The following is a 17709-nucleotide window of genomic DNA, read 5'->3' as shown; positions in this document are numbered from 1 at the left end:
ACTTCACCATCAACTCACAAGAAAATTTTCAGTTTTGTGTTCTCTTCTTCTACCAAAGAATGTACTGCTCAAATTTTCTCTTTTCTTCTTATCAGATTTCCTATTTTTATTCTATGGAAAAAAAAAAAAAAAACTATTGCATGCCATGAATGCTAGTTGTCGAAAATTTCTGAAAAGATGTCTAAATTTTTTAAATTAAAATACAGTAAATTTTTAACTCCAATGAATTGTTCAACCAGTTTCTTCAAAAACTCATTATAACAAATTGTAAACTGCATTTAGTTGATATTAATTTAATTTACTTAAAAATTCAGAACTATAAAATATGGCTACAACAACAAAATCAATGTATTTTATGATAAATTAGGAAAGAGATGGCTGCTGAGCATCTTGACAAATGCTCAGCATTGATTGATTGTCATAGTATTGTTGAGAAACATTGCGAAAGACGAAGCCTAATGACTTAATAATCAACAAGCTGGCAATTGGTAAATTAACAAAAATTAAATATTCAAAATCATCAAACAAGAACCTATTTAACTTCTAGCATGCAGAATATATTTGGGGGGGGGGGGACATGCTAAATTGGAGGAAAAAAATTCTCTTTAGTTTTGTTTGTTATTATTACCAAAATGCTGGAAGTATGTTACTCTGTCGCAGGAAATAACTTTGCAAAAGAGCAGAGTTTTAGGACATGGCTTTTTTGATCAAAACATTGAGACCTCAAGCTAATGAATAATACCCTGTAAAACAATGGAGCAACAGAATTCTTTCTATTTCATTGTCATTTAAAGGCACCCACACTTTTGTTTGGCTTTAGATGTTGTCTTTCTATGCATTGTTGCACATATATACAGTGAAACCTGTATATAACGATACTGTCTATAACGATAACCTGTCCATAACATTTTTTTTTTTTTTGGCCCTAGCAAAATGTCATCATGAATAATCAAACTGTCTATAAGGATAACTTGTCTAATAAGATATTTTTTAGGACCCAACAGTATTGTTGTAGACAGCTTTTACTGTATTAGTCTCTTCTGTAATAGTGTCCATAAAGTGTACGGAATTGAAACACGGATTTTCTCTTGTCCAAACTCAGGTCAGGCATTCAAAATTGGCATATTTGGGTTGCCTGAACCGAGTTTAGGGAGTTAAACAAACACAAAAATAAAAAGGAAAATACAGTAAAAAATAATTAAAAATCTATCTTACAATAACTTGGTCTCCCATTTCAGCTAATTTTTTTAATTGCACTTCAGCAGCCAATTCGCGTTCTAATTCAGCATCCATCTCCATATCATCATCCATTTGCTTATGGCTTTCTTCTAAGTGTTTCATTAAAACAGCAACAACAACATTGACGAGCACAAATTGGGCCATTAGGACAAAAATAACAAAATACAATGGAGCTATGATAGGCGATATGCAGCAATTTTTGATGCAATCACTGGAGTAATCACAGTTGTCTCTTAAGGTATCCTAAAGGAACAAAAATTGAATGGTTAAATTCAAACTATCAAGAGTAGAATAATAGCTAGTTTCGACACTTCACATTAGCAGATTTATTCTTGCGTTTAGTTAGGTTTGTTTTAGAAGCACAAAATTGAGAACGCAATTTTTTACATAAATCAGAAAACTCCAAATTTTTCATTCATCAACCATTTTCCCAAAATGTATTTTTTTTTTTTAAATTTAAAGACTAGGTAAACATGTTACAAATATCTATACATATAAAATGCTTATGCGTGGCGCAAAACGAGCCGTTATTTCTTTCTCTCCGTTGGCAACGATCCGCTTTGTTTACGTTCGTTGTTTACAAGTGCTGCAGACTCGCTTCTAGCGTTAGATGTCTAGCGTTAGAATTTTGGTTTTTGAATGAGTGTTTTCGATCACTTGAATATAATTAACAAAGAAAAGAGTAGTGTGGGGAGTATTTAGATGAAAGATTTAAACGCTGATCGGTAAGAAATGCTGCCGATAGGATTAAGCGGGCAAACGCACGCCGTGAACCGCGAATTGCAAATCCAGTGAGTTCTGTCAGTGTTTTCAAACATATTTCCGGTATAATCATGCACTTTACTGGAGAAAAGAGTTGAAATGACAGTGATAGTACTGAAACTGGAGAAAAATATTTTATTTAAAAAAATGCTAATAATAACACTGATACTTATCCTCGAATACCACTTATTTTATCCGATAGTAACGTGCCTTTTAAATTCAAACGTGAACAAGTTCCTGTTAGATTAGCCTTCCTAATAACTATGAATAATGCACAGAGTCAGCCTTCCTAATAACTATGAATAATGCACAGAGTCAAACTTTTGATAAAAATTTTTTAGATTTGACAAAACCACTTTTCAGTCACAGACGTGTCATATGTAAGGCATTCAAGAATCATAGTATCTGAAAATCCAGAAATTTTCTATCATGTATGCAGAGAAGTGTTATGAGTTTCTTCTTTTTTTAAAAAATCCTTTGCAAAGTTAATGTTGATGTCGAAAGGTTTTTCCCTTAACCATAGTGCTTACAAAAAATAAAGTTCCCTACTTACGAGGGCTGCAGAGTCAGAGGAAAAATATCCCACTCCGACTACAGGATTTTTAGAGACTATGACTCCTTTACACAAAAATAGTCTGACTCCAGCTGTGACTCCTCAAATATTGGGAGAGCTGCGAATTTTGAGAGAAAATTACTGACTCCGTCTCTTGAAATTTTAGACCTTCGACTCCGACTCCTTTATCATAAAACCTGTCGGACTCCACAGCCCTGCTATAGCTTACCACGAAAAGAAGGTGGATGACTTTAATGCAAAAACATCATTTATAATAGGTTGTCTGTTATTATTTTGGAATAGATAGGATTAGCGAGACCATGCCTCTTACTATTCGGTGCTTTCTGGAAGATTCTACCTATTACAAATGTTTCCCTTCAAGGTCATCCGCCTTCTTTTCGTGGTCAAGCTTAACTAACTGCAACATGTAAATACTGATTTTTTTTTTCCCAACCACATTTTTTTATATACAGTGAAGCATTGCTTATACGTTTTTGAAGGGACTATGAATAAAGCGTACAAATGAAAAAAATTTATCATTGGTAAAGAAAATGTATATTAGACCCTCCAGGGACAATTTAAAAAACGAATAGGAGAGAAACATATAAACCGTGCTTCACTGTATTATGTTATTCCACATAGACTAAATCAATTTACTGGACAATTCTCATTGCAAAACATGTCACTTAGTTTTGCAATGCATTGAAGTTAAGAACTGAACAACAATGACAAAGTAAAGGAACAAATTGAATTGTGAAGACCTGAAGAGCGAAACATTTCACATACTTTTGCAATGGCATTGATGTTAAGAACTGAGTCACACTGGCAAAGTAAAGCAACAAATTGAATCGGGAAACTTGATTTTACTGTTAATATGTTTTCACAAAATCATTTTGACCCTCTGCGTTATTTATACAGGGATCAAAGCGACCAAATGAGAAAAAATAGGATATTTGCAGAAAAAATATAGGACACATTTTGAAAAAATATAGGAGTTATAGGACGCTAAAAAATATATATATATAATGATTAAAGTTTGCATACACATCATAAAAACACATCATTTTAGTGCCATTGATGGAAAAATTATATGTACATAAATTTGCATACCCTATTGATTTTTCCTACTGTCACAACACAAAAATTTAAATTTCTTATGCACACAAAAAGAAGTAATATTATGGAAAAAGACAATTTATTTCAATTTAAATTGAAAATGATCTAGCAAATTACACAGAACTGCTTGACTCTTTCTGAGCAGCCTTTAATTTTTTTATTCCAGCATCTATTAATGCTTGCCCTGCCTCAATGTCTGTCATTCATTTACGTTTGAGTCCTAATTTTAATTTAGTATTTCCTTCATCTATCACTGACTGAGCTGAACTAATGATTTCTTTAAATCCTTTCAGTTCATCTCCAGAAGATTTTTTTGTTACATCATTCAATACACGTTGTACATTTTTGTTTCTTCTTACTTCTTCTAGATTTTTCTTTTTCTTTTTGGTCCTTATATTTTTAGTGTGCCGCTTTGTAAAATTGAATCATTTTTTAATTAACATCAACGTTTTCCAAAGGGTGTTTTACTGAGTCTTTTATCACTCTGAGACCAACAACTGTGTCTAAGCTCATGTTTGGTTTGTCAGCAGTAACAATTCTTTTGTTGACCGAAAAGCCTCTCTCTACAGAAGCTTGACCATGAGAGAAAGTGAGGACAGCTTTTACGAGTTTAGTCAAATTAGGGTAGCATAGCTTTTTATTTTCATTTTTCAGGTTAAAAATGACGTCCCAATATTTATCAATGAGGTTGTCTGCGACATTCTCAGGAATATCATCGTCATTAATGTATATGCGCCATTCATCAGTAACTTTGTCAACACTATCTTCAAATATCACTCGGGGTAACATATTACAAAGCCTCCTAATAACTGGCAATGTTTGCATAATTGCTTCTTTCCTAATGATAGGATGCAACACTTGCAAGTAGTGAAACAATTTATTTTTTATTGGCAGATTTTTGGCAAGATGGTCAAAAACAGCGACATAAATGTTTTTGGCATCGAGGAGAAACTCATCTTTTGTTTTACTCCCGACTGCATGCCATGCTTTTCGAGCATGTTTCCCACATCTATTGCTTTTAAGGGTAGACAATCTTTTTTTGGATCTACATCCAGCAAATTTTCTCCAGTTTTCCCTTTAAGTGCTTCTTCTTTGATGAAGCGGCGCATAACTTTTAATAAAAGTTCACACAACTCATCATGCAAAAGGTGAATAAGTGTGTTCTTTTGCTGAAGAAACTTTAGTATATCGTCAAATAATGACCCGACACTAATTAGGAAATGCAAATAGCATTCCAATAAAGGATGTCAAAATTTTCTTGATGCTTGCATACCTATCAAGTTTTAATAATGAACTTTTTTGTTTTGGAAGATCTTCAAGGAAGTATTCCTTCAAAGCTGGCAACAGCTGCATCATCCGCTCGCATACTGGAATTAGAGAGCCAACGGTTACTTACAAACCTCAATACCTTGGAGTATTCACAATCAAAACACTCAATTTGTTTTTGTAAGTCTTCTTTCCTAGACGGAAACTTCAATTCCCACCACCGCATTCCAATGGCGGTGGACGCTTGCCGATCTGCACGTAAAGCAGAGAAATCAAGAAAAAATTCGGCCGGGGTACCAAAAATATAGGATTTTTCTTTGAAATATAGGATTTATAGGAAATATAGGACGGTTTTTGACCTTTTTTGAAAAATATAGGATTTACAGGAAATATAGGACGACTTTGATCCCTGTTTATAGTCATTACGAAGGCTAATCTAACAGGAAATTGTTTACGTTTGAATTTAAAAGGCATATTGCTATCGAATGAAATAAATGATATCCGAGGTATGACAAATATTAGTGTTATATAATAATCATTAATTTTTTTTTTGCTACAATAATATTTTTCTCCAGTTTTATAATTATTAGTCTTAGGCCAACCCTTTTTCTCCAGTAAAGTGCATGATTAGTCCGTAAATGTATTCGGAAACACTTGCAAAATTCTCCCGATTTGAAGACTGTGTAAATTTGTGCCCCTTAGCGTATCGGCAGCATTTCTGACCAATCTGCGTTCAGATCTTTCATCTGAAGACTCCGTAGCCCACTGCTCTCTTCTTCGTAAATTGTATTCAAGTGCTCTGAATCTCAGAGGCTCAGTGGTAGCCCTTCCACGCTGCAGGTCCGGGTTCGATCTCCGGGTTGGGTATGATTGATTTAGCTGTTCATTCCTTCAGTGGGTCGATAAAATAAGTACCAAGTATGCTTGGGAACTAAACCCTGGGGGTTCAGCGTTAGGCTGACCTCTTAACCGGAACATCTGCCCAGCACCCCAGAGCCCTTGGTCAGAAGGAGTGAGATGGGTACAGTAGACATTGGCCCTCATAAGCTGTCGTGCCACTGGATTTGGTTTCTTGACTCTTAAAACACTCATTCTAACATTATTTTTACTAAATCACTGCTTTCAGAGAATGTCAGAAGTTGCTTGCTCTTTGCAACTGTTAGACATTTTAAAACATATATATACACATATTTTGACACTGAACATAGTATAGTTAATGACCATGAAATGTTTTTAAGTGTGTTAACATGGTTGAGTTTTTTTTCACTGCTATTTCTTTTGCATTCAGTAAATGTAGGAAAGAAAGATTATATTATGTTTGTAATTTTAGTACAAAAATGTTCCTTTGCATACTTCTCTCAAAAGATAATGGAATTGCAAACTTTTGCTTTATAATAATCCAATGCACGAGTTGCATGTCAAAGTAATTGTCCCCTTTTAAATGTATGAAAATCGTAAGTGTTTTGATATTCATATTAAGAAAAGAAAAACTACCTTTTTTTTAATACAGATAAAGCTAGACCAATATTTGGTGACCGGTGAGCTAGCGTAGCGAGCTCGGATTGCAAAGCGATCCGAAGGAACTGCGTAAGCAGTTCCGGGGGTTGGCGAGCATTAGCGAGCAGGGGGCGATAGCCCCCTAGTTATTATAAAATGCTGGATTGTTTTTGAATTTAATCTTAGCAGGGTACAAAATTTATTTCAGAGAAAAAGAGTAAAACATATTGCAATTTAAAAAAATATTGAAATTTTTCAACTGAGATAAAAAAAGATAAACCAAGGCTGATAGCACTTCTATCATCAATAGAGCATACAACCACCCTATCACTGACCTTCACATAGTCAATACAGTGTGTTTCAAATTGAACTGACGGCTTTCAAAATGGAAATACAAGAGAACAGTAATGTATATTAAATGCATTTTTGTAGATTATGCACATACAAACTCGAGATTTTTTTTGAACATAACAGTTTACATTTTTAAGGGGTGCAAAATTTTACCAACAGATGGCGCAGTATATCTTTTTGTCCAACAAGGGAAAATCACGGCCTGTGTTAAGAGACTGCAGTCTCAAAATATCCATCTGCCACTGCAACCATCACCATTGTTTCCAACCATTGTTTCAGCAAAAGTACAAAAATGTCAATAACTTTCTTTAAAGTCTATATCAAAATATGTTTCACATTGGTCACAGATGACCTGTTAATTCCAAAGAATATTTATTTTCAACAAAGAATACACCATTTGTGAATGACAAAATCATGGCACATATGCTCACTGAAATCCACACAGATGATTTTTTCTGCGCATGAGTTGTGCGCAACAATATGAAACTTAGCAGTTTCCTGATCCAGAAGAACGAATTTAATACCTGTCCCCAATCTCTTATAATTATATTTTGAAAATCATCACTCTATTTTGGAACACCATGAGCTGCTGTCTTTCACAAAGGCCTTGAGTTAAATTTATGGCACTGGATTCTACATAACAATCTTCTCCCACTCTACAACGTAACTTCTCCCATTCTACATAAAATCCTCATGAAGAGAGCTGTTGAATCAATTATATTTTGCCTTAAATGGCTTACATATATTGCACTACTCACATGTCACTGGAAACATTTAATGTAAAAAACTTAGCTTAAAACTTGAGATCACTAATAGCAAAAATATTGTATTGCAAGGAAAACTTTTTCTTTCTTATAAATAAAACAGCAATATTTTTTATTCGTCTAAATTCACTACAGTATTAAAGGCACATTAAAGGAAAGGCTTGTAAAAATCTTATTTATACAATAAATCAAATTCAAAACATAAATACAGAGTAATTAAAGCATCTTTGATCATTAATTTTATGAAGATAACATGCTCTGAAAGATGAGAGATAGAAAATTATTTTAGATTCTTTATTCACAAAAAAAAAAAAAAAATCATTTTTTGACGAACTGCTACAGAATAGCATTAGATTGATTTAATGATTAACAATGAGTACAAAAGAAGTCTACATTTCACCACCATACAAGGCTTATAACCTAACAACTAGATTAACATATTTCTTAAAGACTGCCATAGCAATTGTTCTGAAGTTTTGCTCTTGAAGCTTCCTCAGTTCATAGATAACAGAAAAGAACTTTTATATTTTTACTGCAACACCAAACACACAATTTATACTTACTTTCATAATACCATTCCAATTGTCTCCAGTGGCCACACGAAAAAGTGTTAAAAAAGCCATTCCAAAATCTTTAAAATGAGCATGTTCTCCTAAACCTTCACATGGTAAATCTTCTGTGCATTCTGTGGGTAAAAAAATAAATTTCATAGTCTCAATAAAAAGTTAAATTTAAAAATTATGTTAAAATGATTTTGGTGATTAACCCAAATCATTTGTATATAATCCTCTACAGATATTATCAGTTCAAATACAGATATCTATTTTCACAGTATTTTTAAAAATAATTCTTTTTCCATCCTCATTTTGTCTACAACAGCCAAGATATGAAATGAGATTTCATTTAAAAAGAGAATGATTTAAGATTAAAAGCGGCAAATTTTCAAGATAAAGAAGAATTTTAACATCAAGAACCGATATATTTTCAAAAGAACCATGTGTCTTGTAGAATCATCTTTCTATTTCTAAGAAAGTCCTCTGATAACAAAGTGAACAGATCTTTGGGGGGGGGGGGCAGAAATTAGCATCAGTTTTGAAACCTAAATAAACAGATAAAACAGACATATTCGCATAAATAGGTTCTGCATATTCATTCCGGAAGGGGAAAAATTAACAGCCACTTCCTTCATCCTCTCACCTGAAAATTTACTTATATAAACCTCTAAATTAATGAATAAATGATATTCTCTGCGCAATCTCTATATGTATGTGGAACTTTTATGCATGAATAAGTGGCGTATTCGCACAAATAGAGGTTCCAAATTTTCACTCGGCAAGGGAAAAAATGAGCAAGCATTTTCCTTCCAAATCCTTCCTGAATAATTCACTTTCCACTCATAGTTTTTGATACATAACTAGCATTGCAATTATTTGTACTAATCAAACAATATTTTTCAATAACATGGATAATATTTTTCCTAGAATCACATTATGAAACATGTTGATGGACTCAATCAACTAAAAACATAGTTATTCTAAAAAATATATTTGTATTTTTGCCCAATATACTTTGTACTGTCTGCTACTGAGAAAATTACAAGAAATTTGGTAAACCGAGAGCATATTGCAGATTATCTTGTTGATGCTCTGATTGTCTTAAATTTTCTTTTTCAATAGTTCCTTTAAAATTGTATGGATAATTATATAATTAAAATTCACAGAACATTGTTGTGAGCAGCATATCAAAGCAGCAGTACTCATTCCATGATTTAAAAGAGATGTTATAAATGATTCTTTTAAAATCATCAGCAACAAAATGCTTCTTTACACAGAGAAAATCTTGCAGTTTGTGTTTTGCTAGCTACTGTTTAAAACAAGTACTTTTACAAATTGCCAGTAATGGTTCAAAATCTTCTGTAACATGAAAGTATACATACAAGAGTAACATCAAGAAACAAAATGTTGAAAATCCACAAATTACAACTAAATGCAAAGAATTGCTAACTCTTGAATTTTCAAAGTTATGTTTCTTACTGTAACCGTAGTTACACAAAGATGATCATTACATAGAAGAGATTCATATGGTTTTCTTATTTTATTAATTTGTCACTATTTACAATATTTAAAACATTTCCCTTCATTTTGCTGCTGCATACAATTAACATAATTATTATTAGTAGTAACAACATTATTATTTCCTTAAAAAATAAACCAAATTTATTCAAAAACTGGTAGCATTAATGATCACAATAAGATTCTGAAAGTGAAAAAGAGCAGAAAGATATGGGCCAGCATTAAAATTAAGTGAACCTCAACACTAATCATACTAATGATAAGAAAAATAACACAGATTGTATAACAAATTATTTCAGTATGATTGCTATTATTATGAGTGACTAGCTGACCAAAGCGAAGCATTCGTGCTCTGCAGAAAAAATTTAAAAACCCTGCTTCTTAAGTAATTTTTTGGATAATAACAAAATGTGACATGTTTGCTTACTTTTCGCTGATAGGAGTGAGAAAAATCTTTAAAATGATGCTTTATTTCTTAAGTTTGATGAAGTACTGTTAAAAAGTTATAGTGTACCTTCCAAAAGCACTTTTGAGAAATAATATGCAGGGCCAGTCTAAACTCAAGGGCAAAACTTTACAAGATGTCTGAGGAGTTGATAAGAGACAAGAATCATACAGGAACAGATGGTAGCAAACGCAATGCTGATTCGCTACATGCACACAAAGCCAGAAACAGACGGATGCACAAAAGGTAACAAATTTATTACATACAGATGATATTTCAAAACATTTTAGTTTTTAAGCGGTTGTTTAAAGCGGATGTTGAAACTTGCAACCTGCAGCTAGCTGTACACGTGTCACAGTGACAAAGCACTCACTGTCGCAATAATGCGTGATTTTGACAAACTTTCATCTATTGATGTGCCTATGTTGCAATGCATGTATTAGAGCTGCTACAGGCCATAACTTTTAACAACTGCTCTAAACCTTTCTAAAAAAATAAAATGTTGCGTAAAGTCGTCTTTGTGTAATAAATTTAAAAACCTGCTTTCTATCCTGTTTCCTGCTTTGTGGGCATGTAGCACGTTAGCATTGCGTTTGCGACCATATGTTCCAGTATCATTCTAGCTTCTTATTATCCTCTCTATCATGCCTTAATAATTCCTAAATTAAATTTTAATTAGTTCTTGTTTTTAATGTTATACTGTAGTTAGTATGTAATGAACAAGAGAGGCGAGTTTGGATAGCAAAGTGATCTGAGGGGGATTTGGCGAGCGATAGCAAGAAGGAGGCGGTAGTCCCCGGCACTGGCCGAGACCCACGTGATAACAGGCCAGACAACTCCCCTCCCCCCCGCTTCGTTACGCCACCAGTAGTCGATCTTTGAACTTGGCGCGAAACTTAAAAACAGTGCAGTTTACCAGTAGTGTTGCTTGCTCTGGTTGATATAGATGAAATAGGAAATATGTAACTTCGGATGCACATTTTTGAATACAATTCTGTTGGATTTATCTCTTCCTTCCCACGTACCGGAATGTAGAGGCAATTAAAAAATATATGTATAATATAAGTCTTAAGTATCTGCTGAGTGAAAAGTGAGTCAGCGAGTTCCGCTGCCGAACAACCTGCATGTAAAGCAAAAAGCTGGATGCCTCATGGAATAAATTTTAAAGTTCGGAGGTAAGTACTCTTTTCTCAGATAAACAAATTTACATTTTATGCAGTTAAGATTTCTTAAGTTTTCCTCCATTACACAAACAATTGTCAGTTTCCTTTCCGATATCTTTGTCTGTAATTTGTTATTTCAGCATACTGCTTTAATATTTGAAACGGTTAACTTGCAACTTTTTATTTCTTTATTTTTTCAACTTTGAACACGCATTTATTCGAAATGGATTTTCCAAACTAACAATATACATATGTCAAAATTTTCTGCGAATATACTTGTTGCTATCAGAAGCGTAACTTGGTGTTGATATTCAGTAAAAATGTAAACAAGTTTATTGAAACAGGCTTTTAACTGAACTAATCTTATATTTTCGGTTTCGATTAAATTGTTTTATACGCTAGCATGTGTTATTTTGATCAAAAAACATTCCTTGATGGGTTTCCGTAGTTCTGAGATAAAAGATTAGATTTGAACGCCGGAGGTCGTGGGTTCGATACTTAAACATTTCCCCCCAACTACGCCCCTGCAATGTTATTCAAACAAGCTGGTTCTGTGCGTAAATTAAAAAATATATATATGGTTTTTTTTTTCACTGTTGTCTTTAGGTTTTATGATATTTATGCACACATTGTGGTTAAGTTAACGGTATTCATAATTTCTGGGCTTGCGAAAGATTAATTTTGAGCAGTGGATACACAACGTGTTTTTGCCAAATGCTCTATGCTTGTTTGTTTATGCTTAAAAAGGGCAAAATGTCTTGAACTACATATTTTTTGAACTCCTTGGGTTTTCTGTTAATAAGCTTTCAGGAACTCTGAAACTGTAACATAAATTGAATTAAAGGGCTGTCTATAAAGTATGTTACAAACTTTTGAACAAATCCCCCCCCTCCTCCTTGTTACATGTAACGCTGTTCAACATGAGCATATTGTTATAAACAACGCGTGATGTCACACTTCTTGTTATCCCCTCCCTTCCCCCTGTCACAAAACTGTCACATTGATTTCCTAAAAGAGCATACTTAGCAAAATGTTGATCTAAATTTAACATATATGAGGTTTTAAGTATTAAAGAAAGTTGCTAAAATGGTCATTCTATGAAAAGTTTTTTGAAAAATATTACTTTGTCATCAATTAATGCTTTTTAAAATAATTTTTCAAAAGCCTAAAATGATGAACAATTAAAGCCCCCCCCCACACACACACACAAGAATCATTAGCAGCAGAAAAAGCTAAAAATGGGAAAGTAGCCGAATTCCAAAAAAAAAGGCTGTTTAGATATTGAATACATTTTTTGATATACAACATACAGTATTCATGATGTATCATTCATTCTTTAATTAACGTTTTTCAAGTTGAATTCCTGTGTAATTTTTCGAGAGTGCCCACCGAAGGGGGGGGGGGGGGTCGGAATCATAGTCTCATAGTAATGATAGCTTTTCAACGGCTATAGTTATAAATAACTGTGCCCTTGAAATTTTAAGGGAGATGGAGATGTTTTGGTTTTTTTTTTTTTTGAAGGTTTCATAATTGAAAGGGGTAGGGCACCGTCTACTTTGGGGATGGCACCCAAGCATTCACGTCTTTTTAAAAGCATAAATTTGCTCAGCTAAGTTAACATTAATAATCTGGTATTATGTACTTTAATTTGATGTTATGTCTTTGAAACATATTGCAGTCCTGTTTCCCGTTTACTTAAGTAAAAATGTTTATTTATTTTTTAAAATTTCATTTAATTCTTATTCAAATACAATAGTAATATTATTTTTTGTTTTGAAGTAATTGTAAAATGAAAGTTTATTTATTTATTTGAATACTTCTTAAGACTTAATGTTTCAATACAATATACGAGTACTTAAAATGCGATTAGTTAAAAAACAATTTCTAATGAAAAATAAAACTGTGTTTATTTATCACTTTGTTTTAACATGATTGTAAAATAAAATCGTGTTTAGTTATTTGAATACTTTGTAAGACTATGAATTAAGCTCAGTGTATTTTTTAATGTATGATTATCGGTTCCTTTTTATGTTTTCAAATGAAAAAGTAGAACTTGTAATGCTACTTGAATAACAGAAGACAATAATAAATAAACCAAATAGTTTTATTTAACCAAAATATTATTTGAAGTGCTCCCTTCCCAATATCATTGTGGATCGACAAACGATGACGTCATTTGCTAGTTGGATGGCCTTTTTATCTCGAAGGCCTCGCACTGGCGCAGTAAAGGCGGGGGAGGTAAAAAAACCCCCAAAGGCCCTATTTTAACATTATTGCCAAATCCAAAAACTGTACGTTTATGTACATGTAGGGACTGTTTTGATTAAAAAAAACCCTCCAGAAATGAATTCTGGCTGCACTAGTGGTCCCCTGGTATTAGTAATAAGTAGCTATTATAGTACACTCTTAAAATTTCAAAAACCTTGATATGACAAAAAATTATTTTTCTCCTTGGTTTTGGGAATTTATCTTTCATTGTTATGTCGAAGAGTATTTAATCAAAACCTTGTTATCTCGAATATTTTTTGAAGTCAAATACAATTTTTTTTTGGAGATGAACGAAAAACCCCTTTAGAGACACAGGGAATGGTGCAATCCTTTGTCCAACTTCTTTTGCTCTGGGGCGCTCGAAACTCATTTGAAACAGTTTTGCAACTTTGGTAATCCAAATCTTTGATAAGTTTAGTCGTGGGAAATCACTACATTTTGCTACTTCACTAGAGCAATATTTTTTTTTACATTTTTTTTTCTATTATTTTTGGCTCATTTTAAAAATTAAAATTTTTGTTATTGTATTAAGACTTTTTTCAACTATCATTGCATGTTTAAACTTAATTTTAATTATCGTGACTAATTTTTAGAACATTATTTTATTATAATTATGACCTTGTTATCTCCAAAACTCGATACCTCGATTTTTTTTACCCCGTCCCTTCAACTTCCTAACATCGAGAATATACTGTACAATCATTTACAGAAAGGTATGATTATGATTAAAATGGCTAAATAACTACAAAATGTCTAAACATGAATGCTGTTTAATCAATAACAGAAATGCCTATCAATGAAAGGAGAAATTATTATTATTTAGAAACAGCTAGTCGTGAAAGTTCGTAAATCAGACAAAACAGAAAGCAGGTAGATTGAAAAAAAAAAGTCCATTCATATAAGAGGCTATAATTTTAGTGCAATAAAATTAAGTGATTAATGTTTTGTAAGGTAAAATGTAGTGAGAACAGCAACAAAACAATGCATACCTAATCTACCAAAAAGCTCAACACCAAGAGCAGCAAAAATGAAGAAGAGAAGGAAGAATAAAAGCCCAAGATTTCCAACTTGTGGTAATGCTTGCATAACAGTATCTAATAAAGCTCGTATTCCTTTAGCCATCTTTAATAATTTAAGAACTAAAAAGAAAAGGTTCATTATATAAACAAAGTTTCATAATATTTTTTAAAAAAGGACAAAAACTCGCACTTAAATCACATTACGCATTTAACCAAATCAAGTTCAAAATCAATTTTAGTACACATTTTCTGATTAAGCGCTGACAGAATCTATCAACCGTATACAGTACAACCTTGATATCTCAAATCTGTTGGGATGATGCTGAGTTATACTTCTTGATTTCTCATATACTTCATAGGTCAGAATATCCCCAAGACTTAAAAAAATCATTTCAAAAGAATAAAAATCAAAACACATACATGCAAAGAAAAATTACCGTATTTTCCTGCGTATTATCTGCGGGCTCCCTATAATCCACAGGTCCTAAAATCAGCCTGATGAGAAAAAAAGCTTCGTGTAATCCGCGGCGGCGGATTATCTGCGGAAAATACGGTGTAAAAAAATAAAGTTTAGATTTAACGTACTATTTCAGCAACTAAACTAAAAACGTGAAAAAAAAAATTACTTTGAATTCATAATCAAAGTTAATCTGAAATATTATCTAAAAGATAATGATTTCTTCTTGAAATCATGATTATAGTACGCAAATTACTTCAAAAACAAAGAGTTAAGATAAAGAAGCGAACGGTCTAATCTTGTGCAAATGAAAGCTTCCTCCTTCACTGTATTGTTGCTTATTTTACATGGCCTGAATCGCGTAAGAGGAACATTCAAGCAATGTAAAATAAGCAACATACAGGCAGGCAGCGAGAAAGAACATTCAAGCTATGTAAAATAAAAAACATTCAGGAAGCGTATGTTCTCTATCGGTGAATTCTACTGTAAATATTAAGATTCAATGCATTGGCGTTAAGAAAAAAAAATCACAGATAATCCGCGGCAACATATAATTCCCACCTTATAAACTCTGCCTTTTTTAACAGATACTCTGTGGATTATAGGCAGGAAAATACAGTACTGTAATTCACTAAGCTTAAAAGCAGGTAATATATTACAGCAATTGTTTGTGTTACCTCGTTCAAGCCACTATTAGGCAGTGACTGCAGCATCTCCTATAGTGTATTAGAATTACAAAGTTGGAATTCAATGGGTTAAGACCCATTTGGCAAGTTATATAGAAGTTTTAATCAAATTATGGGATTTGTCAATTTGAAAAATTCTGAAACACCAGGATATCCCCAGAAACATTTCACCCTTAATAGCAAATGGCAGAAAATTTAAAAAATTCTATCTCATTAGATTATTATGATCTTCATCCTGAATCCTGAAGTTAAATCCTTTTTTTTAATCCCCTCATCTTCTCCAGTGTCAGTAGCAACAATGATCAACACTACTTCCTTTCTTAGCCTAAAGATTTCTTTTCCAAATATTTTTTTTATTCCCTGATTTCAAGTTTTATTTTTTAACCATGGGCGGATTTATGGGGGGGCAGAGGGGGGCAATGCCCCCCCCAACTTTGGGAGGACTTTATGTAGTAACAACACATCTTCCAAAATCTTAAAACAAAAAAATCATAACTTTTTCTTTTTTGAATACAAAATGTTTAATGAAAATGAAGAGAAAAGCGAATGTCCTTTTCTGTTGAGAGAAAAGAAAAAAAGGGGAGGGGGGGGGGGGAACGAACATTAAATAAAAATAGTACAGCTGTCACTGGGGTGTTGAAAATGTGTCAAAATTCACTATTTTGGACTGAAAAACCTTTTAGGCAAGTATATGAATGAACATATAGGCTAAACGAGCTATTATTAAGCTGCATTAAGCTGCAACACTTATAATAATTGATGATTATTTTAACAAATTAGAACCTAAAGCAAAGGGGGAAAAACTCCCCCCCCCCCATTAGCGCTAACAGAACGATCTACTCGTTATTATTTGTGTCCACATTTCAAGTATATTTATGCATAATATTTATGTTCTTAGTAGATTAATTAGCCTTTTGAGAAATTCTAAAAAACAAAAAACATAGTTTTTTTTCCTTCTCTTAAAAAGAGAGAGAGAGAGAGAGAGAGAGAAAATAAACACTACCGCAAACTGAATAAATTTCAGTTATCTGAGTGATCTGATTAAGTGAATCTTTTTACTTAGAGGGAGAGTATAATTTTACTGAGTACAATTTTACTTACTTTATAAATATTGTTTAAAAAGTAAGGTAAGTCATAATCATCTAAGTCTAATTGAGTCAGATCTTGTCATTATTGAAATCCAAATACTTGAGTCATCAAAAGTTTTCGAAAAATTTACTGAAATTTTATAAAAGTCTATAAAAACCTAACAAAGATTGGTAAAATCGTAAAAATCCTTTAACCGTAAAAACTGACGAATTTTCGTAAAAATTACAAACAAATCAAGCAAAAATTTGCAGGTAAGAGTGAATTACAAACAGGGCCGAATTTGCCTATAAGGTAAACAAGCTATTGCTTAGGGCCCCTGCTTTGAAGTGGGTCTCTAACTCCCCCCCAAAAAAATCATGATTCGTTCCTTAAAAAATGGAAATTGTTTGAAGAAACTAATTTCATTTTCAAGTGCTTGAAAACCTTGAATATTTGAAAAAGTGTGGCTACAAACCTTAAATTTTAAAATTTCGAACAAATGGTAGAGGGGGAGGAACGCCAAAATATGTCAAATTCAGCTCCTTGCCACATCCTGTATCAAAAATGTAAAAATCATGGTTCTCACGTTTGTAACATATTATTTGAAATAAATTTTTGTGACTCACATGTTTCATACCTTGCTATTTATTCAATCCCAAATGCAAAATTTTGGAAATTCTTTTGGTGTTGCTTGCTTTTATCTTACTTCTGCATATTGTCAATCTGTTTAGCCCAAAAATAAAATTACACTCTACTTCTATTCCTCTTTGTTTTCTGTCCCACTTGCAACTGAATAGAAGTTGTTGTAATGAGAAATCTATAGTTTTTTTTTCTTTTAAATTTAAAATAGCTATTTCTCACAAAGTTAGAGCAGGACTAAAACTTTACACTCAAGTATTAAAATAGCAGAGACTGGAAAGTAGAAATGAAGTGCGTTAAATAATTTTATTTATTCTAGAGTCCTTGAAAATAATTAGATAAGT

General features: G+C 32.7%; 1 protein-coding gene across 1 annotated transcript in view; it reads right to left on the bottom strand.

The window, feature by feature from the left end:
- Window positions 1-17709, bottom strand: part of LOC129228527 (voltage-dependent T-type calcium channel subunit alpha-1H-like) — a gene marked incomplete at its 5' end in the record, with an annotated part of 211680 nt that overhangs the window by 4036 nt on the left and 189935 nt on the right. Inside the window, 3 exons of the mRNA XM_054863207.1 lie at window positions 1216-1482; window positions 8112-8233; window positions 14486-14635. Of these exons, the coding sequence (XP_054719182.1) occupies window positions 1216-1482; window positions 8112-8233; window positions 14486-14635 (539 nt within the window). The remainder of the gene's footprint in view (window positions 1-1215; window positions 1483-8111; window positions 8234-14485; window positions 14636-17709) is intronic.

This window comes from Uloborus diversus, chromosome 8 (assembly GCF_026930045.1).
Source record: "Uloborus diversus isolate 005 chromosome 8, Udiv.v.3.1, whole genome shotgun sequence".
Lineage (NCBI taxonomy): Eukaryota > Metazoa > Arthropoda > Arachnida > Araneae > Uloboridae > Uloborus > Uloborus diversus.
This window is presented reverse-complemented; position numbering and strand designations above follow the sequence as displayed.